The 25,280-nt window shown below is 37.5% G+C and overlaps 5 protein-coding genes across 9 annotated transcripts; 2 read left to right on the top strand and 3 right to left on the bottom strand.

Annotated features, from left to right (window-relative positions):
- Window positions 1-754: 754 nt before the first annotated feature.
- Window positions 755-1,066, bottom strand: LOC135685066 (histone H4). Its single transcript, XM_089110919.1, has one exon. The coding sequence runs from the start codon at window positions 1,064-1,066 to the stop codon at window positions 755-757; it is 312 nt and encodes a 103-aa protein (XP_088967045.1).
- Window positions 1,067-1,657: 591 nt separating this feature from the next.
- LOC148959441 (histone H3-like) lies at window positions 1,658-3,152 on the top strand. The gene is made up of 2 exons (XM_089110918.1): window positions 1,658-2,184; window positions 3,121-3,152. The coding sequence occupies exons 1-2, from the start codon at window positions 1,728-1,730 to the stop codon at window positions 3,150-3,152; spliced, it is 489 nt and encodes a 162-aa protein (XP_088967044.1). The 5' UTR covers window positions 1,658-1,727.
- Window positions 3,153-3,625: 473 nt separating this feature from the next.
- On the bottom strand, window positions 3,626-7,268 carry LOC148959440 (histone H2B, gonadal-like). The gene is made up of 2 exons (XM_089110726.1): window positions 7,130-7,268; window positions 3,626-4,119 (listed from the first exon to the last, which is right to left on the bottom strand). The coding sequence occupies exons 1-2, from the start codon at window positions 7,197-7,199 to the stop codon at window positions 3,785-3,787; spliced, it is 405 nt and encodes a 134-aa protein (XP_088966852.1). The 5' UTR covers window positions 7,200-7,268; the 3' UTR covers window positions 3,626-3,784.
- Window positions 7,269-7,497: 229 nt separating this feature from the next.
- Window positions 7,498-8,363, top strand: LOC148959439 (histone H2A). Its single transcript, XM_089110602.1, has one exon. It carries the CDS (start codon window positions 7,547-7,549, stop codon window positions 7,928-7,930), a length of 384 nt encoding a protein of 127 aa, XP_088966728.1. The 5' UTR covers window positions 7,498-7,546; the 3' UTR covers window positions 7,931-8,363.
- Window positions 8,364-10,553: 2,190 nt separating this feature from the next.
- Window positions 10,554-23,907, bottom strand: LOC135690636 (uncharacterized). Of its 5 annotated transcripts, none has more exons than XM_065208244.2 (5): window positions 23,692-23,907; window positions 20,772-20,963; window positions 17,673-18,116; window positions 12,405-12,596; window positions 10,554-11,442 (listed from the first exon to the last, which is right to left on the bottom strand). In XM_065208244.2, exons 1-5 carry the CDS (start codon window positions 23,747-23,749, stop codon window positions 11,309-11,311), a joined length of 1,020 nt encoding a protein of 339 aa, XP_065064316.2. In that variant the 5' UTR covers window positions 23,750-23,907; the 3' UTR covers window positions 10,554-11,308. The 5 variants fall into 5 exon arrangements, with proteins under 5 accessions (XP_065064316.2, XP_088966725.1, XP_088966726.1 ...); XM_089110599.1 differs by having other exon boundaries at window positions 10,556-11,192; XM_089110600.1 differs by lacking the exon at window positions 10,554-11,442 and adding an exon at window positions 11,483-11,964 and having other exon boundaries at window positions 23,692-23,906.
- Between the last annotated feature and the right edge of the window lie 1,373 nt (window positions 23,908-25,280).

The raw sequence follows: 25,280 nt of genomic DNA, 5'->3' as shown, positions 1-25,280 counted from the left end.
ATTGTTTATAGTAAAGGCCCACTGCATTATGATGCTTTGAATTCATTCAAAGCTACTCACTGTTTAAGCAAGTAGTTTTTATCATTTTATCAATTAGTTTATGTTTCTTTTCGAGTGGTAGGGGTACACTAGCATCCCAATTAATCATGCTCAACAGATGAGCACAAAGAAACCAGTAAGGTAAAGATGTATGAATCTTTTGCTTGGTTTTATAATGATGATAATGTATCTCATATGTCAACATATGTCAATGATCCACAAACACAACACTTATGAGAGAGGGATATGCACATTACTACTCTGTGTGTCAAGTCAACGAGGGGTTCATCGTCTATTTGTGTTCATGAAATGGAGATGTTTGGAGCCTACCTTTCTGGTAAGGACATCTTGCAGACTTATTATTATTATTATCTTGCAGATGAATTTGTTGGCATGCTTTTTCAAAAATCAACTTGATTGAGCTAGCTGCATCAATAGAATTTTACAAAGTCCTATTATTATTTAGTAAACATAGTCCTGTTCGACTTCAGTGCATTTTTGTGCGACTTGACATTATACCGGCCGATTTATTTAGTGAAATCTTGATTTATTGATTCAGTAGTTTCAATTAAGACTCTCTGTTAATCGTGTGCTGTCACAAGGCTTAAAACATTGGACAACTTTGGCATTTTTGGTAGCTTTTAAAAAAGCTGTTCGTGTTGTTGGTGAGGACGAGTCACTCCAGTTGTCTATCCTGTAACAGGACGACGACGACTTAACCGCCAAATCCGTACAGTGTTCGGCCCTGTCTCTTCAAAGCGTAGACGACATCCATGGCGGTGACAGTCTTTCGCTTGGCATGTTCTGTGTACGTGACTGCATCACGAATGACGTTCTCGAGGAAAACCTTGAGAACACCTCGTGTCTCTTCGTAAATGAGGCCAGAGATTCTCTTTACTCCTCCACGACGAGCCAATCGGCGAATGGCTGGCTTGGTGATGCCTTGAATGTTGTCACGAAGAATCTTTCGATGACGTTTAGCACCTCCTTTGCCAAGACCCTTTCCTCCTTTTCCTCTTCCAGACATGATTGTTGAAAGTTGTGTTGTACGACAGCGAGCGACAATGCACGAGGCGACTGATTTCAATCTGACTCAACCGGCAAATACATCCAGGAGGAACTGCGGACCTATTAGGAGCACTCTCTTTATACTGCCATCTTTCTTGATGGCGCCTTTTAGTGCATAAGCAAACTATGTCCTAGCAGAAAAGGCGAGGGAAGGTACACTTGCCTCTTGAAATATGTCAATTCAGTGTTTTATTTGACTGACTGCCAAAGAGAACTGGATAACAGCCACTAAAAACAAACATTATTTACGTAAACTCTTGCTATTGTTGCCATCAACCAGGATAACAAACCTCCCCAAGTCAAAGAGACAGTAATTTGCAACTGCTTGAATCCCTTTGAATTTGCTTTTTCTGCTTCCCTTTAGTTTTAAGAAATGGTATGAATCTTGTTCAGAAGATGCAATTGCAGCTCGCTCGAAACTTGGGATAATAAAGCAGCCAATGGGCGATGCATTCTTTGTCATTTCGCTTCTCCCGGCATGTCACGTGGCTTGCTCAAACATTTCAAATTGACCTCAAATGGCGCCGATTCGCAGATTGATTCGTTGTTCCTAGCTGCAAGGTAGTACCGTCATCGCTCAGTCACGTTCGCCCTAATTGAAATTTCTTCGTAGTGTCAAAATGGCTCGTACAAAGCAAACTGCAAGGAAATCAACTGGAGGAAAAGCTCCTCGCAAACAACTGGCCACCAAGGCTGCACGAAAGAGTGCCCCAGCAACTGGAGGTGTAAAAAAGCCACACAGATACAGGCCCGGAACAGTTGCTCTGAGAGAAATTCGTAGATACCAGAAGTCGACCGAGTTGTTGATCAGGAAACTGCCCTTCCAAAGACTCGTCCGAGAAATTGCCCAAGACTTCAAGACAGATCTGCGCTTTCAGAGCTCGGCGGTGATGGCCCTCCAAGAGGCATCTGAAGCTTACCTAGTTGGACTGTTTGAAGACACCAACTTGTGCGCCATTCATGCCAAACGTGTTACCATTATGCCAAAGGACATACAACTGGCCAGAAGGATTCGTGGAGAGAGCTTAATTCAACAAGCAAATTTCATCTTTGTCGATGAATTCTTTGAAAAAAACGGTTTTTTTAAAAACCACCATAAACACCAGAGATTATATTTCCCCAACCTTAATACACACGACATGGTCGACTCAGATCAGTTCACTTCATATCTACATGTACTTTTAAAACTAACATGTAATATTAAGTTACATTGGTACATGCAAATAAATTACATTAGTAGTTTACTTACAAATAATTTACATTTACAAATAATTTAATCTACTGGTAGTTACATTGTGACAAACTACCAGTAGTTAGTTGGTCATGTACTCTGTAGAATGGGAAAATGAATCTCTTTTTCATAGTGCTAGACTGAATTCAAAAGCATACAATTTATATCATGTGCACAATATTTTCAATTTGTGCTAAGCCCACAATGTAATACATATGTATGTATTTAAAATGTTGAGGTCACAATAAATATGAAATATCATTTACTCTATCTTATTCTGAATTTAAAACCATTAGGAATTATTATACAACTGCTGGCAAATTTATTTCATGGCAATCTTTTTAGTCACCAAATATATGGTTTTTTCAGTGTTACCAAAAATCCCAATATATTGTGGGTTTGCCCCAAATGTTCAGCCACTGCAAGTGTCGGTATTAGATTTCAACATGTGTAAGGGAAAAACATTAGTTATAAAGTATCATTTGCTCATTTCCAGGCAATTTTTATTACAGTGTGCCAATCATAGAAATCTTAGCTACATCAACCATTAAATGTTTACATTGTATGACACACTCCTATACTCTCTACTTGATTCATATCACAATCAACCTCAAAATTTCAGCAATTTAGGGCACTGAACATATTGCTTGATTGTAAATTGTAAATTAACTCTGATTGTAAAAGTAAGCTTTAAAATTTTCTTCAAAAGCAACCCAACAGGTAACCACAAGCTGGCTTCACAAGAATAGACTAAATCTTCAATAAACATGCTTATTATTAAGGTCATTACCCATCAAGAACCCCTTCTGTCTAACAATTCTTGATATAAGTTTGGCTGCAAAGAGGGCAATTGTTATTTCAGTTTTAATTTCTCTAGACAGTGTAAGATAAGATGATAAATTCGATTTCTGCTACCTTCATGATACTGTGTATTTTCACTTTTGTTCTCAATATAATTTACTAATAATGAAATGATGAATCCTTAGATCGACTTGGTAAATATTGAAGCTTGCCTACTTCATCACCAAAAATATGTGATATATCCATGTGTTGTCTTTATTCTTTTTTATGCTGATCATAGTCACATAGCACATCAAGGACCTATACTGTCAAACTAGTCTTGAAATTACTTTGGATGTAAACTGGCAATTGTTATTACAATTGGCATTCTTAAAAGCTACTAATAATACTGTTTACCTTCAGAGTTGGTAACTTTTTAAATGTGATACTGGTTGAGGGGATGCTGATGAAAATGAGACTCCAACATGCATTAGCCTAAATGTTTTTAAAACTGGATAACTCGGTTGAATAAAGAAGCACAATGCTTATCGTGTGTGTCAAAGGTTTGGGCAACGAGATTGGTAAATTTGGTAGCTTTTAAAAAAGCTGTTTGTTTTCTGGTTGTAGACGACGAGCGAGGATTGTCGTGTTCGTGCGTCCAGCAGTTTACTTGCTGCTTGTGTACTTGGTGACGGCTTTGGTGCCCTCGCTGACAGCATGCTTGGCAAGTTCACCGGGGAGGAGAAGCCTGACGGCGGTCTGGATTTCCCTCGAAGTGATCGTTGCCTTCTTGTTGTAGTGGGCGAGACGCGAGGCTTCTTGAGCAATCCTTTCGAAGATGTCGTTGACAAACGAGTTCATGATGCTCATGGCCTTGCTTGAAACGCCGGTATCGGGATGGACTTGCTTAAGTACCTTGTAGATGTAAATCGAGTAGCTCTCCTTGCGCTTTTTTGACCTCTTCTTATCTCCAGAGGCAGCCTTGCCCCCTTTCTTGCCAACTCCTGTGTAATATAGGTACTTATTTCATTTTAGGTCAGTCTTGCGTTTATGCTTATATTTGTTCATGCTTCTATTTGATTAGGATATATTAGCGTGTCGCGCTTTAGTTTTTCATGTTTTCCGGTATAGTAATATTTTACATGCCCTTTTGCTCTACAAAGTTCCCCCGCGTATCCTAATATATCTAACACCCAGTGGCGAAGCTAGCGGTCATGCTGGTCATGCTGGGCATGACTAAAAATTTTCAGAGCTAAAGACATTTATTATAATGATTAAAACTTTTCTTTATTGAAAAAGTACCCTCAAAACTCCATTCGTCCAGTTGATTCTTATTATTTCACTGCCCTTCCCTACCTTGGTCCCTTGTGGTTAGTCATGCTCATTCTGGAGAGCATGACCTGCCATAGGGTTTCTTTCCTCAGAGAGCCCAACCGCTCCTGTGAGTCGGCTGAGTTTCAATGACTTTTCAGTTGGTATCCCTGCGGTAAGTCATGCTCATTTTGAATAGCATGACCTCGTCATTATAATCATAAACCTAGCACTGATTTGATTGGCTGAATTCTATCTTGCGCATGCTATCTTGGCCCGTTTTGGACCCCAAGTCATGCTCATTTTTTTCAGCATGACCGACCTAAATCTCCCATACATGAAGTATCTAAGGTCAACTTGTGAGCTGAGAAACATTGCTGCAAGGGAGTGGGGAAATTCAATCGAAGCTATTTCCGAGAGATATATTGTTTATTAACTGCTACAGGGCTCACTTGCGTGTGGCTGAGCAAGGTAATTGTAAACCAAAATTGTGATTGAAAACCAAAGACCGACCCTTATCGATGGAGAATCCTACCATTACGTTGCTGATCATACCATAACTTGTTGCTGATGGACGAACTTGTACCCTGAAACTTGCCTGTGTATTCAGTATTTCACCAAAACCTCTTGCTCATGGAATTGTACTCTTGAAAATTTCCTGTTTTGTCAAAATCACACAATAACCTGTTGCTGATGGATGGAATTTTACATGATGGATGGAAATTGCCTGTCCATTTTATCTGGTTTATTCAATATTACAACCTTACTTGTTGCTGAGAGGGACGAAATTGTACTTTGAAAACTTGCCTGTTTATTCAATATTTCACCAAGACCTGTTGTTGATAGAAAGGATTGTTCTCTTAAAAATTTCTTGTTTAGTCAATATTACAACATAACTTGTTGTGTATAAAATAAAATTCAAATTGCATCTTGCAATTTGCCTGTTATTTAATATTACACCATAACTTGTTGCTGATAAATGAAATGGTACCCTGAAATTTGCCTGCATTCAATATTACACCAGCTCTTTTTTTGATAAATGAAATTGTACTCTTATATTTCCTTGTTTATTCAATATTACACCATAACTTTTGTTGATAAATGAAATTGTACCCTTAAATTTGCTTGTTTATTCAATATTACTCTATAACTTTTGTTAATACATGTATGTAATTTGCATTGTACCCTATGCAATGCAAATGTATTGTACCCTGTAATTTGCCTGTTATTCAATATTACACCATGACTTGATGCTGATAATGAAATTGCACTTTGGAACTTGCCTGTTATTGGATATTTGACTATAATTTGCTGATGGATAGAATTTAGAAATGATTTTTAATCACACTATATATGTAGCTTCCACACAGCCAACCTTCTCAGTGCAGTTTGATTTCCCCAGGGCTTTCAGTTGCCAGGAAAACTATGGGGTTTCTTAAACATGGAAGACCAAAGTTATAGGAAAGCCCTTGATGTTGGGCCTGGACTTAACTTGTTGATGTTTATGGCATGTTACACCTTAAATACAGGGGTCAAACCTTTTTGTATATGCTAAACAGTACTATCCTTGATACATTTGTTTTAGATATGTAAAAATTAACCTTATAAAATTGAAGCTAAGTATAAAATTCTGAACCAAGAAACAAGCATCCCACAATTCCCTATATCATAAACAAGGGAGGGCCTACCTATCACTGAGGGCTTATCTTGCCTAATTCATCTTAATTCAGAAACATCATCAAAAGTGTCAATAATTAATAGTAAGAGAGTGGATATTTTTTAACCCCTTGCTGATTTGAATAAGCTGATTTATCAAAAGTTTAGATTTTGAAAAATATTTGTAGATATAATACTCTCTCATCTGCAATGTTTTTCCAGTATGATCAGTAGTGTTTGTTGGGGGTTTTCAAATGCACAATTTTTCAAAAACATTTTCCCAAAGATATTTCCAAAACACAACATTGGAGAATGGGGTGGAAAGAACATTTAGATGTTGAAGTCCTTGACATCATTGATTGCGATCTAAACAAGAGCTATTTGATTCAATATACTAAAAAGGGCGTTACCCCCCTTTTCCGAGCATCTATAGGGTGTGGTTGTGTGTAATTTTCCTGGGGGCATAGCCCCCAGACCCCCATCCCCTTTCTGTCCCATACAAAGCATGACCATTGACTTAAGGCCAGCTTCGCCACTGCTAACACCTCCTACTAGTTCATTTACGTATTGCACGATAGATACCGACAATAACACCGGCAATTATTGATATTAGTTTCCTATATTGTAATGCTGTTATATAAAGTAGAATACGGAGAAACAGTTAGTTAGTTAGTGAGAGAGAAGCGTGGTGCTTGCGAAAGGCCACTGCTATCAAACATGTAGACACTAACTCACACACACACAGAACGGTCATGGATGGAAAGGCTAAGAGAGGGCTGATGGCATTCAACCCGAGTGGCTTGTGAAAGCACTCGAGGTTTCGTTTCATATATATATATAATTTAATGGCGTAACAGTGCTTGTGAAAGGCTGTTTAGTACCTAAGTTTCGATATTGTGTAAAAGAACGTCTTAGCTTTGGATGGAACAAAAGGAATTGATTTTGTGTGTCAAAACGTGTCATTTATTCGCTCGGTCAATCGCTCAAACAACGAATGGTGTCAGAAGTTTTTACAAATGTATATACCAGCAGCAAATTTTACACCTGCTTTCTTCTCCCCCTTCTTGGCAACCTTTGGGGCCTGTTTTCCTCCTTTTGCTGGGGCGTCAGACATCTTGAAGAATGATTTTAAATTTGACTTTTCGAATTTCGAAAGGACCTTCGCTAGATAAAGCAGCAACACTGACTGATCTAGTCTGTTGTTGGTTGGCGCCAATGCAAGTTTTTACTATATTTGTGGGCAACTGGTTCAATTAGCTCGAAGGCCATGTGACACACGTCGATTCGCTGTCTCGTGTCTCGCTGTCTTATTGTTCGCGGTCGATAGCGGGGGTGTTGATTGGTAGATCTCGAGTAAATGCCCTTTACAAATCGACCACTTTGGCGGGCAATCAGGCAGTTGCGAACAAAGTTGTTCATTCTTCGGCAAGGCTTCATTTCGTTTTTCAATTTGAGTTAAACATGTCTGGACGCGGAAAAGGTGGAAAAGCTAAGGCCAAGGCAAGGTCTAGGACATCCAGAGCTGGTCTTCAGTTCCCAGTCGGACGTATCCATAGATTGTTGAGAAAGGGAAACTATGCTGAACGAGTTGGATCGGGGGCTCCCGTCTATCTTGCAGCCGTACTCGAGTATCTCTCGGCAGAAATCTTGGAGTTGGCTGGCAATGCCGCCAGGGACAACAAGAAGTCAAGAATCATCCCTCGACACTTGCAGCTTGCAATCAGAAACGACGAGGAGCTGAACAAATTGCTGAGTGGAGTGACCATTGCTCAAGGTGGTGTCCTGCCCAACATTCAGGCAGTACTCTTACCAAAGAAGACCGAGCAGAAGGCTCCAAAATCATAAAGCCTGCCTGGCTAGTGTTGTTGGCTGGCTTTACCAGTTCGTCGAACGAAAAACGGTTTTTCTAAAAACCACAACGAAAACTAACTTGGTGTACCTGCTTGTGACACACACGATACCTACCCACACCACATACTCTATATTGTTTATAGTATAGGCCCACTGCATTATGATGCTTTGAATTCATTCAAAGCTACTCACTGTTTAAGCAAGTAGTTTTTATCATTTTATCAATTAGTTTATGTTTCTTTTCGAGTGGTAGGGGTACACTAGCATCCCAATTAATCATGCTCAACAGATGAGCACAAAGAAACCATACTAAACATTCAACAACAATAAATCAGTTGAACCTAAAATTGTTGATCCAAAATTTTGCCTATGTTTTCATTTTTATGATGGAGGATGTTACTTAGACAGAGATTCAGACTCAAATAATATTTTGAAGAATACGTGATGCTTTTTAAGGTAAATAGCCATTTTTATGTCAATCAGAACTTTCACGGTTCAAGTCAGGTACATCTTGATAATAATGATGTAGCATTCTGACGAATGATGCTGTTCTATAAATATCTTGATGAATTTGAATATGCTGAATTTTAGAGTTCTAGTTATTTTTCATTGATAGATGTTGTTATTATCACAAACCTGTAGATAGTTTGACTGTGCTGGGGATTTGTTTTGAATAAGATATTGCATTTTCTACGGCGTATTCTTTTCTTGTTAATTTTATGCTGTCAGTTTTGGAAAAATCTAGACTGCCATATTTGTAAATGAGAAATTGTAATAGTATTTTGATTTTATTTGTCTGGTCATGCCATAAGTATTATAACCCTTTTCATAAATTTAACCTCTAAAACTAGTAAAATTATTTGTGGTTTCCACACTAAGAGTATACCATTTGAAACTTTTGGTTCTGAAATACCCTTAAGATTCATTAATTTTTGTTTATGAATTTGTAAGTGACTGACAGTTTTCTTTTCTATGTTATTGTGTGTGTAAATAAATGTAAATGTGGGTAGTAAATATGCAATCAATGGAATGATCCTAATAGGGGAATTACTACATTATTAATAAGAAATTCACAGCAAGTTGGTTCTGCCAAGTAAATATCTTATGTAAATCCATATAGTAAAAGTTACCATGTTTGCCTTATTTCTTTGCCATTGCTGACTTTGTTTGATGTACATTTTAAATTTGTAACATATTTATGATGTTCTTGTTATGGAAAGACAATGAATTGTTTTAAATTCTGTTACATTTGCTGTTTTACCAACACCTGAAAATACTAAAATTGTATGATGTGTTTTGACCTAACTTGTATTTTTGGCCCTGTTTCAAAGCACATCACACAGCAGTTTAGATAGAAAGGCAAATGCACAAAATTAATAGCAGAAAAGCTCTGAGTCCCTAAAGTATTTGGTGTTGAAGTCAAAGATTTGGGTGGATATTGCATTGAAAATTTCTACACTAAACACAGTATTTGATTGTTAAATATTATCATTGTATAAATAGAACTAAGATTCCTTTCTTTAAATGGCTGTTTTTTAAGTGAGTGACATAAAATGTTTTTGATGAGTTTTTCTCCCTGAGAATGGGTGATATACACACCTAATTTACCCTTATTTTAGCTCATCCTCTTTGTTCTTGACAATTTGTGATTCTGTGCCTAGACTTGCCATTAAATCATCATTAAGAGGACATTTCAAATCTTTGCTGTTGTTTTTCCACCACAAAAGCCATTTAGGAAACAAAACATGCCAACACAACAAAAGCTTGATGAGTGTTTCTCAAAAATTTTCAAGAGATCTCTTTTCTTGTTCACTCAATGAGTAAAATGCCAAATTGTCAACGAAATCCAGACCTGGTTGTTATTCTTAATATTTAGTGTTGTTAGTTTCCTAATCCTAAAACTTAATATGAGGAAAAATACATCTTTAAGTGACTGATTTCTCAAATATCTCAATTAAATCTCACTTGTAGAAGGAAAACTTCGATTCTGAGACTATAGTAAAATTTGAGTGATTTTTTTGGGCGTGGTCGTATAGGCGTGGTCGAAACTTTGCGAAAGTCAGATTTTTTTCTGCATCCGCCCCTGATTTAGCTGCCTTTTGCAGATCTTATCGATCTGAACACCAAGCAAAGTAACGTCCAGTGATAAAAGAATATAAAATAGACACCCGCTGTGTAATTTTTTATTTGTATTTTTGTATTCTTTTCTACCTAGCATCTGAAGGTAGTTTTTAGGACACTAAGAAGCTTATGCTTAACGAGCAGTATCCTGGTCCTTTCTCTCAATGTGATCACCCATTGTGATTCATATGCCTGGAATTACAGAGAGCTGGCATCTCACCCCACTCTGGGTGAAAGTTTGGTCATGCCAGGGACTCAAACCACGAGCCATTTGGTCACCGCCTCTAACAATTGATCCATCCTCGCATCTGTTAGGTGTTAGTTAGGTTTTTGGGGTGCAGTTGTTTACGTAATAGGTATACAACCCTTACCTAACATCGGCACAACGCATTTCGCATCAAAAGAAACAGATGACATGGTCTGTATAACGGAACGTTTAACAACAAATTGTAATGTAACGTTACATTTTAGGAAGACACACAGAAGAAAGACTGGTAATAATTTCTCTTTTTTATTAACAGTATGTATTTAGCATATTGGCACAAGCAAAATAACAGATCATCAAAACATTAAATATAATCAGGCAGCGGCAGTCAATAGACATTGGAAACCAAAGGAAAAAAGATTTCAATTAGACATGCCCATTTAAATATAGCATCTCTAAATAAAGATTTATTTTCAAGTAATTTTTTATTGCAAATTATATCACTTCCTCGATTTCATTGATACGTAAATTACTTGCTTGCCATTCCAAGAAAAAATGCCGATCAAGTTTAGATAAGATTTATTCAACTTTAGTTATGTCTTCCTACAAGCCAGCAAAAGTTATTAGACCGATAATTGCATTCAAACTCGCGTTTCCATGATATAACCCAAAAAGCTAGATTTCTCAAGAGTTTTTTGCAGTTCGTAAAAATGTGAGATATCTATTTTTGAAAAGACCTGGGAGTACACTTTATGTGATGTTGTGCCAGTCTCCTTTGAGTTTATCAAAGCAATGAAAGATACATCGGCTGCAAAAAGGGACAGAAGAAAATGCCCCTCGCATTTCAAGTAGAATGCATTGTTAATAAAGAAAAGCCAAACGCTTCTGTCCTATGGCCCCTTTCCTTTGAAATGCAATGAATCCAAGAACCTTGAATGAATAAGCATAGTGTGTGTATGTTTCTGGGTATCAGCTTCTTTTTAATAAAAAGCAAAAGCATTACTTTTCTTGCATCTAACTTATTTAAATATTATGAAGTCAAGCAGTTACATTCCAAAGAGAGAAACTGCAAGCATAAAAATAAGTAAGGGCGAGGCTACTGCCACAAGATTAGCATCACTTGGTTTGGTTGTATTCAAATATCCTCCGGCAGTATTCAAATATCTTGCTTTCAGAGATTCTAGATATATAAAATTATTATCCATTAGTCTCATTCACATTAAGTTATGATTGTAGAAGTAAATGGCGTATAAAGGCCAGCAAAATGCAATGGAACGTAGGACGCAGGTTAGTGATGCAGGCAGTAGAAATTAACATGGGCAAAAACCTATAAGGTTGGTTTTATAAGGAGACTTTTTAGTGGATATCAAGTACATTCTGTGGACAAGAGTATTTGCTTAAAATGAATAGAAGTATTGAATATGATGCACTCTTACAAGACGTCTAATTCTAAATTCCAGTTACAAATCTTAAAAAAGGTGACAATGACATTTGAAGCTGTAAAAAAAACTTTAGATCAATAATCTCGATTGTTGAAACAGATTTGGACTTGGCATTTCTTGTAAAATGAAAATTTAATGTCTTCTTCCATTTCTTTGAAAGCCTCCATTAAACATATATCTAGGGATCTCAAACCCTCGATTTATGGCAGACATTAAGAATTCTATTGTTTCTCAAAAGCTCCAGCTAGACTTCATACATCCTATAAAAACAAATCAAAACTAACAATAACTAAGGTTAGCTGGATTGTTTGACTTTATAAGCCTATGGAACCGAAACCCATCTTCAGCAACAATCCAGAGCAAACAAAACTAGGTATTTCAAACTGCAAATTTTGGACGATGATAAAACATCACTGAACATCACTGAACAAAAATGAACAATTTGGCCAAAGGAATAAACATATTTCATAATATCGCATTAAACTTTGTTTATGAAAGTTCGTTTGTTTGGGATTTATTAATTGTTCATTGCCACATATAATACCTATAATGGCAAATTAGAACTCTTCTGTCAAAATCATCCAACATTATCCATAACCGTTTCCAAGCAAATTAATAATTTTAGAAGAATAATAGTGATAGCAAATTACGATATAAAATATTATAGACGAATAATAACAAATAACAGACGTCACCTTACCTGTATAGGCCGAAAGTTGCAATGCAAACTTTCCATCAGCATCTTCAATAGCAAATAGCACATTATTCTTCTGGCTAAATATTTTCGTCGAGAACTTCATTGTGAAATTTAAAATCACATTATTTGACTTCACAGGCGTCAGTTTGTAGGAGAGACCACATTTGTCGTCAGTTTTCCAGCAAGGAGTCTTTCCTACACCAAAGATAATGGACAGCAATAATAGGTTAAAAATGCAACACTGTCAGAAATGCACGTGTACAAACTTTTGTTTTGCTTTCTTCCGTTTTCTTTCAAAATTTGTTTGCAAAAAGGTGCAAATTTGATTTATGCTTATGACAGAATTAAAGTATAATCCAGCTATTAAAGTTATTAAAGTAGAACGTTTTATACGGGACCGGCAGATAAAATACGCTAAGAGCAATGTGGCATTGCATTATAGCCTGAGGTTCACAAAATGGAAATCCACGTGTTTTAACTTGCTTAACTCAAGAATATAGGGCACTGCAACTCCACCGAATGTCACATTCCCCAGCATCCTGTTAGCATTGTTAAAGAAGTGATTTTTGGTCAAATATCATCCGCCATCTTTCTTTATTTTGATGACATCCATTTCAAGTCAGGCTTTCTTCTAATCTAACCTCTCATTACCCAGGATTCAAAGTGACTTATATCAAAGAAAAGAAAGTTGCAAAGCTAGGGCATGCGAGAATCCCTAATGCTTTTTATACATTGTAAAACGGTATGTTTAGATCTCCGAAGAGCTGCCTATAGGTCTAAAAGCAAGGAAACGACAAAGCAAAATAAAATAAAATTCAAATAAAAAAAGCAGAACAACTGTCATCGTGACCGGGAGCATATGTTGCAAATAAACGTCCGATGGGCGATTGTTGAAGATAACATGCCACCTATCTAGAATTGTTCAAGGGACCCTAAGGAACATAAAAAATGTTGTCAGTAATGTTGCAACTCGCACCGATGGCTTTTATGGGAAGTAGAGTAAGGATTGGTATTTTTCAGCAGGGAAAGGAGGCTGGAAAGGAAAACATCTAGCAACATCCGCTTAATTCACCATAAATACATGAAAATTTCACAAAGTATGTATTTTAAGAATAGTAAGTACCTTACCATTTTCACACATTTACAGGTCACGTGACTATCCATACATGGAGCGAGGCTCTGAAAAACTATCGCTTTATTTGCCTCTTTTTGTTGTTATTCAAGAATAACATGTTAAGTCGTTCGTATACTTTTTTGCCTAATTTTTTTGTAATTTAGCGTTTGTAAGACGTCTACTTTTTGTTGGAGGTCACATGACCACCTTTACATGGTAACGAGGCTGAAAGGCCATCAACTAGTGGCACGCCATTTGCACTGGAGAACCTCAAAACTGACTCAGAATATGTATGTTTTTCTACCGGGGCATTCCTACTAGAAATACAAAGGTATTCGTGATGATGATGCCATGTGATTATGGTTGCATGGAAACGAGAATCTGTTACACTTTACGCATAGATGACTCTAAATTCAACTCAAAAGAATAACATGATTTCTAATCTGCTTTACCCAAATGAGCTCAATCATCATCATCATCAACATCTTCCTCTTCGTCCTCCTCGTCTGACTCATCTGATTCGTCTTCCTTCCGCCCACGATTGTGGCCTTTGTCTTCATCGTCCTCTCTGTCCATGCATTTACAGAGATCTGTACAGGAAAGACCCACCTTTCGGCACTGACATCTGTTGGTGGCACATTTTTCTTTAGCACATCCACATTTGATCAGTTAAAGGACTGCATCAGCTTCAGTCCCTTGGGTGTCTTCCTCCTGGACTCTTGTAAATTCACGACCGAGAAGCCATGCAATGTCAAGCCTACAAGCAGATCAAACTCTCTGTTAATTGATCCAATGGGCTTTAAAGAGGGCACTAGGCATTCCATAACACCTGTGATATATTTCGGTAGAGCTTTAACCAAGCGGTCTTAAAGCGTGAAGTCAATAGTTACACTAGAGACCTTATCTTGAGCTTCCACCTTCTGGTATACAGCCAAAGCAGTGCCATTATAAGTGCGCTTGCCATCGAGGTTTTCCTCACTGAAATCCTCGTTATCAATAGCAAAGAAGACGTGTCGCCCCATTACAGTGTCGTGTGGTAAATAGACGCCGCCACTCTGCTCCATCTGCTGAAGCACACTTGATTCTATTTGTGCTTCTACCCTCATGATGCGATCATAGTCGACAGACATCCCAAAACTGTGCAGCAAATTGATTAGCAGTTTGTTGGCATTTCATTTGTCATGCGCATTGCTTTGAAATTTTTTGTTCTGTATTTGACGATTGGAAAAGCTTAAAGAAACAATGTTTTGACTCCGACTCATTGCGCGCTGGGTCACTTCACTTATCTTTTTCTCCGTGCAAAGTATGTCTTTGAGGCCCTGGATCACCCACCTGAAGAAACTGTAAAGGACGGTTGGGGAATGTTCATTATACTTAACAAGTCAGCCTCGTTAACACGTTATGGACGATTAAATTCTACACCCTATAGCTCATTCTTGAGAAGTTGCTTTAATGCTTTTCTTTGCAATGGAGTAGTGGCCACGTTTTTTCTTCGCGAACGAATTCATATCCAGATTAAAAGTCAGAGATAGGAACAATCTTTCCATTCTTCAAGATAAGTTCGCTAAATGCCAGAAATTCGATTTTAGCTGCAATCTCATTGACGAAATTATGGGTGCTCTCAGTAGAAGACACTGGCTTTCGCAGGACATTGGTGCAGGACAGGGTTAGCCAAGAGTTTTAATGATATTTCACATCGATTGCATGGGCATCGTTGGCGGAAATGGCGGTATTTAGTTTAACTTGAAGTTTCTCGTTGCCTGCAATAGCCACAGCTCTGTGAAACGATTCTCCAGCAGAAAATGTCCTAACATTAAATAAAGTCTCCCTATACCTTGCATGGCCATCACAAAAGAAGCAAGCATACTTATTCAGTGGGGATGTTTGAGGTGGAGTTAATTTGGAACTTCCTCCTATATCTAAAGACTTACGTCTAGACTCATTTGCACCAGCCAATTCTCACTCGTATTTTTGCTGTGATCTCGTCAGCATCCCCGTGTGAACCATATCAATGCCATAAAGACGTCTTTTCTTTCAACTCATTTGGGGAGATTTGGCGAAGTTTTGACCAGGCCTCGCAGTGCTTCACCGTTCCATACTTCGCCCACTCTTCAATGAAATTCAAACTTTTGCAAATGAATTGCTCACGGGATCGCTGACAAGAGATTCGTTGTCTTTTTCTTTGGCATATGATACATAAATCAAAAACTAGTTTTGAGATATCGGCCATAGTGAGACATGCATCACTGCATGGACTGTAATTTACAAAATGCTGAATGCTGACCAACAGTAGCCCCAAGAAAACCGCTGACCAATAAATATACTACTGCTTTTACCATCAGCTTTATTCATAAAAGTTACGTATGAAATCGACAAAAAGGAAGGGAATTATTGTATTTTCAAAACAGTCACACATTTTTTAAAAACTAAGATTCAAATTTTAAAGTTCTTGGTGATTATCGAGTCTCTTAGACTTATGCGTACTTCTTTTCACACTTTACTACCTCCAACATGCATTGCCACTGACAGCCTAATTGCTTGCTCAAGGTCAGCATTGAGTCCTCATTCAGTCTAACTGTACTGGTGAGCCCTGATATGGGGCGAAACCGGTCTACAGACGACTGTTTGAGGTGTCACTGGCTCTCTCTACTTCACACTTCTATTGCAACTCTGTGGGATCGCATACAGTCCACCAAAACCTAAGCACTGCTTTGCGATGCGGTTCTTGGTGACATTGCTCAAAGAGACTGTCGAGTCTCCAAGACTCATGCGTACTTCTTTTAACATTTTAAAGCCCTGTTTTAGATTTAGCAATTTTTAAAGCTGCTTCTTTAAGAGTTTGATGCAGCTGACGGGTAAATTTTGGCAGCATCTACATATGCTTGAGATGCAAATAATATCAGAAAATACTCGGCTCCCAGAACACTAATATTAGGCAACCAAATAAGGCGATAGTTTTTCAGAGCCTCGTTTCCATATATTGATAGTCACGTGGCCAGTAAATGTGTGAAATGGTAAGGAACTTACTATCGTTGCAATACATATTTTGTGTAGTTTTTATGTATTTATGATGAATTAAGCGAATGTTATTAGATGTTTTCTTTCTCAGCCTCCTTTCCATGCTGAAAAAAACCAAAAAACCAGTCCTTACTCCAGTCTCCCCCCCCCCCCCCCCCCCATAAATATTGTCGATGCGAGTTGCAACATTGCCGACAACATTTTTATGTTCCTTAGGCTCCCCTGAACATTTCTAGATAGGTGGCATGTTATCTTCAAAAAAAACGCCCGCGGGATCACACATGATCCCTGGCCTCGACTACTGAGAAAAATTGTTTACAAGGGTCAAAAGTAAAGTACATTATACCTGAAATATTTTATGGGCAATCAAAAAAGTTTTAAGGATTGGTAAACAAAAGTCTCTTTGAAGATACTGTAATAGCTTTGCTGTATCTTGCAACGACGACACAAAAGAAACAGATCAATAATGGGTTCACCATCTTAGAAATTTGTTGCGAGTTTTTATACAGCCTATTGAAAGAAAATCGAATAAAAGAAGAAATTAACGAGTTTCAAAGGAAACTCTTATCACAGTTGATTTTTATCCAGAAATTAGGTATTTAAGATAAAGGAAGTTGCTACAAACCTGAGTGTTTAGAGCTGATAACGGGCTTTTAAAAAGTCGCAAAGATGCTTTAACTAGAAATCTCTTAAAAACAGTTTGTTTTGTACATATCTTATACACACAATAGGCTTTGTTTAGTGGTTTCGCCAAACCAACAGCTAGGACTTACAAAAACTGAAGTTCAGATGGCTCATATATGAGTCGGACCAGCACCAAGAGAGCATATTTTTGCTTACCTCTTAAACTAGGTCAATGAATACAGGTCTAGATTTATGGTATATAGAATTGAGGGCACAGGGCTAATAAAATCTAATAAAAACTATATTAAAAAAAACTTGGAGTATGAAATACACTGCAACACATAAGGGTTTCAAATATATGTAAATAGAATGTAAGAACAACATATTTTGAAAAGCAAGTCACCGTTGTATTTCTCTTTTCTCGGAATCTTGCTTGCTTTTTAATACCTTTTGAGCAATTTTGTTTTATTGTGAATTTCAACAAAAAGTTTTACATAATTCAAGGAATAGCTTACCTAGAGAACTTGAGTTCTTGTCGTCGCAAGTTTGAGACACATTACTGAATGCACCAACGACGCCACTGCCTCTCACTGGATTTGTGTTGCTTGGATATTGTTGGAAATATTTGCCGATAATGTCAATGCCTTGGAACATCACACCAGAAATGCAGCCTTCGAAGAAATCACCAGAATCAACACCTGTGGGCTTGTATCCACCAATGTAAAGTGTGGCATTTTCTAAATTCCATTTTGCACCTTCGTATGATTCCCATGTTTGCGTCATTTGCTCACTGTGCAAAACCCGTACCTGTATAGCCTTTTTCAAATATCTTGAAGATTCGTTCTTTTGAGTGAAAATTACTTCGAAGAAAAATGGAAACCCAAAGTTTGTTGTTTGCATCTGCTTCTTCGAATGAACAATTCTGCCAGAATTGTCTTTTGTTGTGATTTTCGACCATCCTAGAATGTGATTATTCTTTGAATAAAAAAAAAATAACTAAAATGTTCAAATTTCAAACGACACATTTCCAGGCCTAATATCGATCATTCTAGGAACAGAATTATACTTAACCACCACAATATTTCCTCATCTACACGGTCTTTAATTTAATTCAAGGGTGGGCACCCATTTAAAGAAACACGATAATCACCTTTAGTATCTTAACTCGACATGCCTACAGTCAGTGGCGAAGCTAGCCAAAAATTGTTAGTCCTGCTGTATGGACAGGGCCACTCCGCAGTTGATAGGTAACGCCTATGAACAAAAATTCTTTTTGTAGATGAATTTTTCCTCAAAGCAAATTTAAACTGATGTTACGAAATATAGTCTATCTTTTGAGAAAAAATCCCTTATGAAAAACAAGCAGTTTGATTTATTCTTACCCAAGTTCAAGGGACCAAATTTTTTAACACAAATATATTAAACCTTTACAGCGCAAATTGGTGATAACTAAATTTGACTGTAAAAAGGGGCCAGGGGTGTAATAAGACTTACTCTATGAGCCTCTGCTTCGCTACTGCCTCACATAACTGACGCTATCACATGCACATCATATGCTTGTGGATGTTGAAATAATCTTATAGGACCATTTTGATCTCAAAAATCTGGCAAATGTATACACTTTTAATGAATTACAAATTAAAATACATTTAATGAACAACAAGAGGACAGTCTGTGCGGGCAAGTTAACATATTCTGCAGTGTTCTGCATCTTATAAATCTCCTTGATAGAAAACAAAGGAAATGAAACCTCGGAAGCGAACGAGATTCAATCCAAAAATTTTCTGATGGAGAATCCTATCTAAAAGCATTCATACTGTCTTCATAAGCCAAGCCATTAGACAAGTAAACAATTAAATTAAAAAAATGCAATTGACCCAAACAGTCCAAGACTATTGACCAGTCCAAGACTATACCTACAAGGGTAATTTCAACAGGCAAAAATTAATACTAATTTTAGCAAATGGAAATAAATAAAAACGGGTGGTCCCCAAGGCTCTGTCCTTGGTCCCCTTCTTTTCAACATTTCCATTATTGACTTATTAATTCAACCTAGTTCAAAGCAAACTATGCAACTATGCTAATGATACTGAGATATGGATTGAAGGTACTGATAAGGAGGAAATATCAGCTAAACTAGAACATGAAATCAATATCACAAACCAATGGTTTATAAACAATGCTATGCAGATCGAGGGGGCAAATGCAAACTTATGCTAATTTCAGCAATCCAAACAATGTTGAAAAATGTAGCGTGTATGCAAACAGGCAAATAGAAAAAGAGGAAGACAAAGTGAAATTGCTGAGCGTAACAATAAACAACAAATTAAAATTTGATGACCATATCAAAAGTATGTGTAGAGAAGCAGAAAAAAAGGTAAATGCACTTGCAAGAATAGCGCGTTATTTTAACGAAGATAAAAGAAAGCTCTTGATGAAAACATTTGTTTTGACATTCTTCAATTACTGTTCCTTGGTATGGATGTGTGGTACTCTCAGTTCAATCATAGAATGGGAGTGCACCACTGATCTCTAGATAAGTGGAGTGCACAGGGCAATCCTTGCAGTCCTGCACTTTGGCCTACGTAGGGTGAGCCCTCAAATAACTACTCCCTATGACATGTCATCATGATTATTTCGACGAGGTCCTGCCCTCCAGATTGGACGGGACTGCTCTTTGTTCTAGTCTATTGTGAAGGAGGATCAAATTTACAAAATCTCATTGTAAAGCAGGACCAAACATAGGGTATTATATTCATGAGCAGGACCAAAATAAAGGGTTGCCATAGCAAGGGCAGGACGAGGTCTGTATCAGATGGCGAAGCTTGGGACTGTGTAAGAGAAATTCGAACTTTCTTTTTGCATAAAATAAATATTTGTATTGTTTTTAGGAAATCTTAGCCTTAAACATTTTTGGCCCTGGTCAGCAGGACCAGCAGGACCAGCAGGACCAGCAGGACCAGCAGGACCAGCAGGACCAGCAGGACCAGCAGGACCAGCAGGACCAGCAGGACCAGCAGGACCAGCAGGACCAGCAGGACCAGCAGGACCAGCAGGACCAGCAGGACCAGCAGGACCAGCAGGACCAGCAGGACCAGCAGGACCAGCAGGACCAGCAGGACCAGCAGGACCAGCAGGACCAGCAGGACCAGCAGGACCTATGGCTTCGCCACAGCCTACAGTACAATACGGACAAGAATGTCTAATATTGCATTACATCCACTTGTCTAAGTTAGCATAAATTGTTTAGTCTGAAACTTTTGAATTAGGTGATTCTAATTGCACATGGATTGCTCTCAGAGTAATTCTTGTTGCAAATAAGGAGCTAAACTTCTCATCAAAAAAGTGTTATATTTAAACGATCCTCTGCAATCCCTCAAGAGAAAAATGTTAGTGCATAGCTTCCCAGAACTTTGGTACAGACATTGGCATGCCCATGTCACTTACCGTAAAGCTCTAAAGAAGAAACTCTCTGAAATCGAAATTTTGTTTTTTTCTTTCGATAAACTAATGAACCGCGCGACGTACTGCCTTTTTAGTTTTTTCCTCATATCTCCAGTACTGCAGTAGTTAATGCAAAGAAAATCTGAAGATTGGATAGTGTAGCTTATTACCGTTATCAAAAGAGACTTGAAAGGACAAATTTCCATTTGAATCTTCTACTGCAAGGAGAACATTGTGGTTTCGGCTGTATTGCTTGACAGAAAATGTACCGTTGACCTTTAATGTCTCAGACAGGCTAGCATCCCTGGTTGCCTTGTAGACAAAATAGCCATTCTTTGATGTCTTCCAGCCACTTCTGCATTCTAGAATAAAACATGCCAGTCTTTTCAAATGATTCATGTCTAGCAAGTATCAATCCTAGATTAGCAAGTTAACTGAGCAAGAAAATAAAGGGTAAAAAATTTCAACAAACATCAAGGCAAGGTGAAAGTCTTTGCTAACGGAATCCAAACATTATACCGTGAGTAATTTTGTCTTGGAATTCTTTCAAACAGTTTCAAGCGCCTGTTAACAGAAGACTAAATAGCTCACTAAAGTAGCGTGGTGGCTCGAAATTGGCTAGGAGAACACCAACCTTTAGGAAGGGGGGGGGGGGGCACCAAGTGTTAATAAATTTTCCTTTCTAACTATGCCATTAGGATAGATCGTACATGGGTTTAGTGAAGAGGTGGCATGGGGTGTTTGCCAAACATAAGAATTCCAGCTGTTTGCCACCCCGAGAAATGTGTCTTTAAATTTTTTCAATGGGTTAGTGCTTGGTGCTTAACAAATTGAAATATTATTTCGATGCTAAACAAAAACTTCTAGGGAAAAAATTGAACCGTCGCTTGGCTAAAATATTACTGCATCGGAGTGGGATTTTTATTTTTGCAAAAATCATGCTGATGGACATTCTATAAAGCCAACAAACATAACTATGAATCAGCTTTAATCGTCCAGTAAAAATCGTGTCACAGCACTGCCTGTAGTTAAAGTAATGAGAAGAGACCTTCAGTAACGATGTAAAAACTTGATTGAGGACCAGTGCTTGAGATGGCTGCGCTGTGTTTTCGGTAAATCTGTTAAAAAAAAGTGGAACTTGATTGGGGCGGAGTCAACACGTACATTATTATGGGTAGATTCCCTTCAGCGACATTCCATGAAGAAAGAGAGGGAATGCAATCCTGCTTTCCTGGCATTTGGAAGTAATATTTCGACGGGAGACATTAATGGAAGTTATGTTGTTGAATTGCTGAAGAAATGTTACAGCCTTTTGTTGCTTGTCTGTTTTAATTGTGTTCTAATTGTGATGCTCATTGGAGCATAGAAACATGGTATTATAATATCGCTTACATGCTGATCAATGACTCAATTAATAACCATTGATGGCATTATCAGCAATCAAGACATAAGTTAATGCCAGTATATCCGAATGGCTTCACACGGAAATCAGCTTCAGACGATCTAGATAACGTACAGTACAGACAAAGTTTTCTAATCGGATTCGCAAGAATCTTAAAGAGCAGCTTCAATAAAAAGCGAGGGGGGGCTAGCTTCTGAAAAAGCACAAGAATATCCTTACCTTTATTACTTTGAATTACTAATTAGCCTCCCTCACTAACAAGCCCCTTTCTTTAAAGCCCTCTTAAATTAATAAGCCCCCCCCCCTGAGTTTTATAATGCTTTTATAATAGTCACATAAATATTTTTTTGAGCAAGATCTACAATCAGGGACGGATTTAGCGGCAGAGAGTTAGTGGTGCGACACCACCCCCCAAAATTTCTGTGTCCTTCGGTAAATTTTGTTCCCTTCACTAAAACTCATTTGTTGGTAGTCAGTAGAAACAAAATAAGCCGAAGATTTTGTTTATTTTCTTATCAGTAGCGTAGCGGGTGGGGGGGGGGGAGGAAACATTCTGAAAAGGCGTCAGCAGTACAATCCTAAAAAATTTGGATTTTGAGATGCTTGTTGCGGACTTTGCTCCGAGGAGAACAGACTTAGTTTAAAACGTTTGAATACTGTTTATCATTTTTCGATATTTGATTACAACTTTGGAAAATTAATTTTTACCCTTAGTGCTTCCTCGCCTTTACACAATTCAAGATATAAATGTTAGTGGAATTGTGAAGGAAATAGACAGCTGTAGAATATGGTCAGCCACAAAGCGCTACACCTGACGTTGTATTAAGGGAAACTGCCACAAAAAAATGTCATAGCTTTTCCAAACGCATTTACAAAATGAATGTTTTTGCATATTCTTAGGGGTCTGGTCTGGTCAGCAAATTTTTCTCCTCTTCGCCCCACCAAAATCCAAACCCTGGCTACGCCACTGCTTCTTATCGTCTTTACCTTAAAGTTAAAAACCAAGCTATAAAAATTGACGTTTTCATCATTTACCAATGACCTGATGGGTATGGCACTAAAATTAGTGTCTAACATCCCGCCCCCCCCCCCCCTCCAATCATTGTTGCTTTGCTCAAATCCGCCCCTCTCTGCGCTTTATGCCACAATTTATGAGGCTCTGGTATCCAGGGTAAGTTGTCAGTAGTGAACTAGAAGGTCATTTTAATTTGTTCCAATCACCCCCCCCCCCCCCTTTGGGAAATTTTCACCACTCTCCTGCTGACAGCATATCAAGCAGAATATGCTACCTGCCCAGATGCACTACCTTCCGCCCTGCTCGACAACCAGGACCGCCGTCGCTCATTCTGTGTTAATTTTTTGGAATTTGAACACGTGAAAACTTAGAAAAACCTACTCATTTTTATAAAAATTGTGCAATGCATTCAAACAAACCTGTCTTTTTTTTAGCCTTCTGCTTGATTATCAAATGCGAATTTTGCTAATATTTGGCAAAGTTATGTTTATTCAAAGAGCAAACTTCGAAATTTACTTTCAAAAAATGTGAATATTCAGAATCAACAAGATAATAACTGTTGAAATCTTTTAAAAGTTTCCAAAAATATTAAAAACCGGATATAATTTAAGAAGAAGTGATATGATTAATTGCAAAAGGGCGTAGACCGGTTTAACGCTGAAAAACAAATTACCTGTGAAACATCCGATGCAAACGAGCAGGAAAAAAGCAACTACGTATCGGCCATACATCTTGAACGGTCGTTCCTTACTACTCCACCAAATAGATCAAAGTTCAAATACTGTCTTTTTGGTAATATTTACCACGATAGCTTCTCACAGAACACTTATTGCCGCAACAGCAACCTCTCGGTGTGCAAGTTAGAATGTCTAGGCTATGTCTATGTGATCCTATTTATTGTTGTTTTGTTGTGTTTGTGATGCTAGCAGTAAATTGCGGAACGCAGAACCACAGAAGTTGGAACTGATTTGTGTTCGTTGCTTGTTATTTGATAAATATCTAGGCCATGATGGAAAATCTTGCAAACAAAACACTACTACGGTTTATAAATGTTTAACTAAGTAATAAAAACGGCAAACAAAAGAACATATATCATGCTTAGGTACATAACCTTCTCTCACTGATAATGTGGGTTTTAAGTTTTCCATGACTTTTGAGCCAAAATACTTTCTTGCTTTATATAAAATGGTTTTCACAACATCATGATTGTCAATATCATATGCAGAGATTAGATATTCGGCATAACCATCCTCAATTCAGAACTCCAGAATCGGTATTCCTAGAAATTACATATTTTGATATTGTTACCACTGTTATTCCACACACACACATACTCTACTTCCTATTTTTCTTTCGGACAATCATTATTTTAGTCTTCTCAAAGTTCACTTTAGTTCAATTAATGTATATTTTCAACAATAATCAACTAATTATATAAATAATATATAATTTGATAATCAAAAGCTACATTCGACAATCATTAAAACAAGAAGAAGAATAGTTCATAAGTTAAACAGAATATTGCTGATTGCCATACTGAAAGAGCTCCGAATGAGCTTTCGAGCCATATTCTCTTAGATGCCTAATTGCCGGGGGGTCAAAATAAACGGAGGGGGTGTCGGATTTTATGTTCAAAATTAATTGGCGGGGGGTTCCAATTAACAGGGGGGTCTAAATTATGAAGTTAAATATACTGAATACTCAAAATACACTTAAAATCAGTAGGCTTATTTAACTATCATATAGCTATTATTTATCATCGACAATACTTAGCTTATGTTACGCTTATTTCAGTACAGTAATTAGCATAAAAGTGCAAAAATCGATTGATGGGGGGTCCTAATAAGGGGTTGGAAAAATTTTCAAAAATTAATTAGCGGGGAGGGGGGTGGCAATTAGGCACTTAAGAGTAGACCCCCAGTGACGTGTATGAGATCAAGATAAATTAATATACATTCAATTAATGCTAAAAATTAAGAAACTATTTTTGTGACAAAGATAAAACATAACAATAAGCAAAAAATAATAAACTTAATCGATTATATAAAAATAAAGGGGAAAAAAGGGGTTGTAGATCATTTTGGGTTTTAGGTGTATTTTTGAAGTAACAGTTATTTAAAAAGATGTGAAAAGGCTTTTTGGAAGAAATACTTTTTATGTTACTTGGTATGTTATTCCAAAATTTTATATCAGAATTTTTTATGCACAAATATTTGTAGGTTGTTCTTATTTGAGGCTGGAAAAAGTCACTGCTAGTAGCCT

This window comes from Rhopilema esculentum, chromosome 10 (assembly GCF_057945365.1).
Source record: "Rhopilema esculentum isolate cy_ngs chromosome 10, ASM5794536v1, whole genome shotgun sequence".
NCBI lineage: Eukaryota > Metazoa > Cnidaria > Scyphozoa > Rhizostomeae > Rhizostomatidae > Rhopilema > Rhopilema esculentum.
Note: the sequence above shows the minus strand (reverse complement) of the source record. Positions and strands in the feature narration are given on the sequence as shown.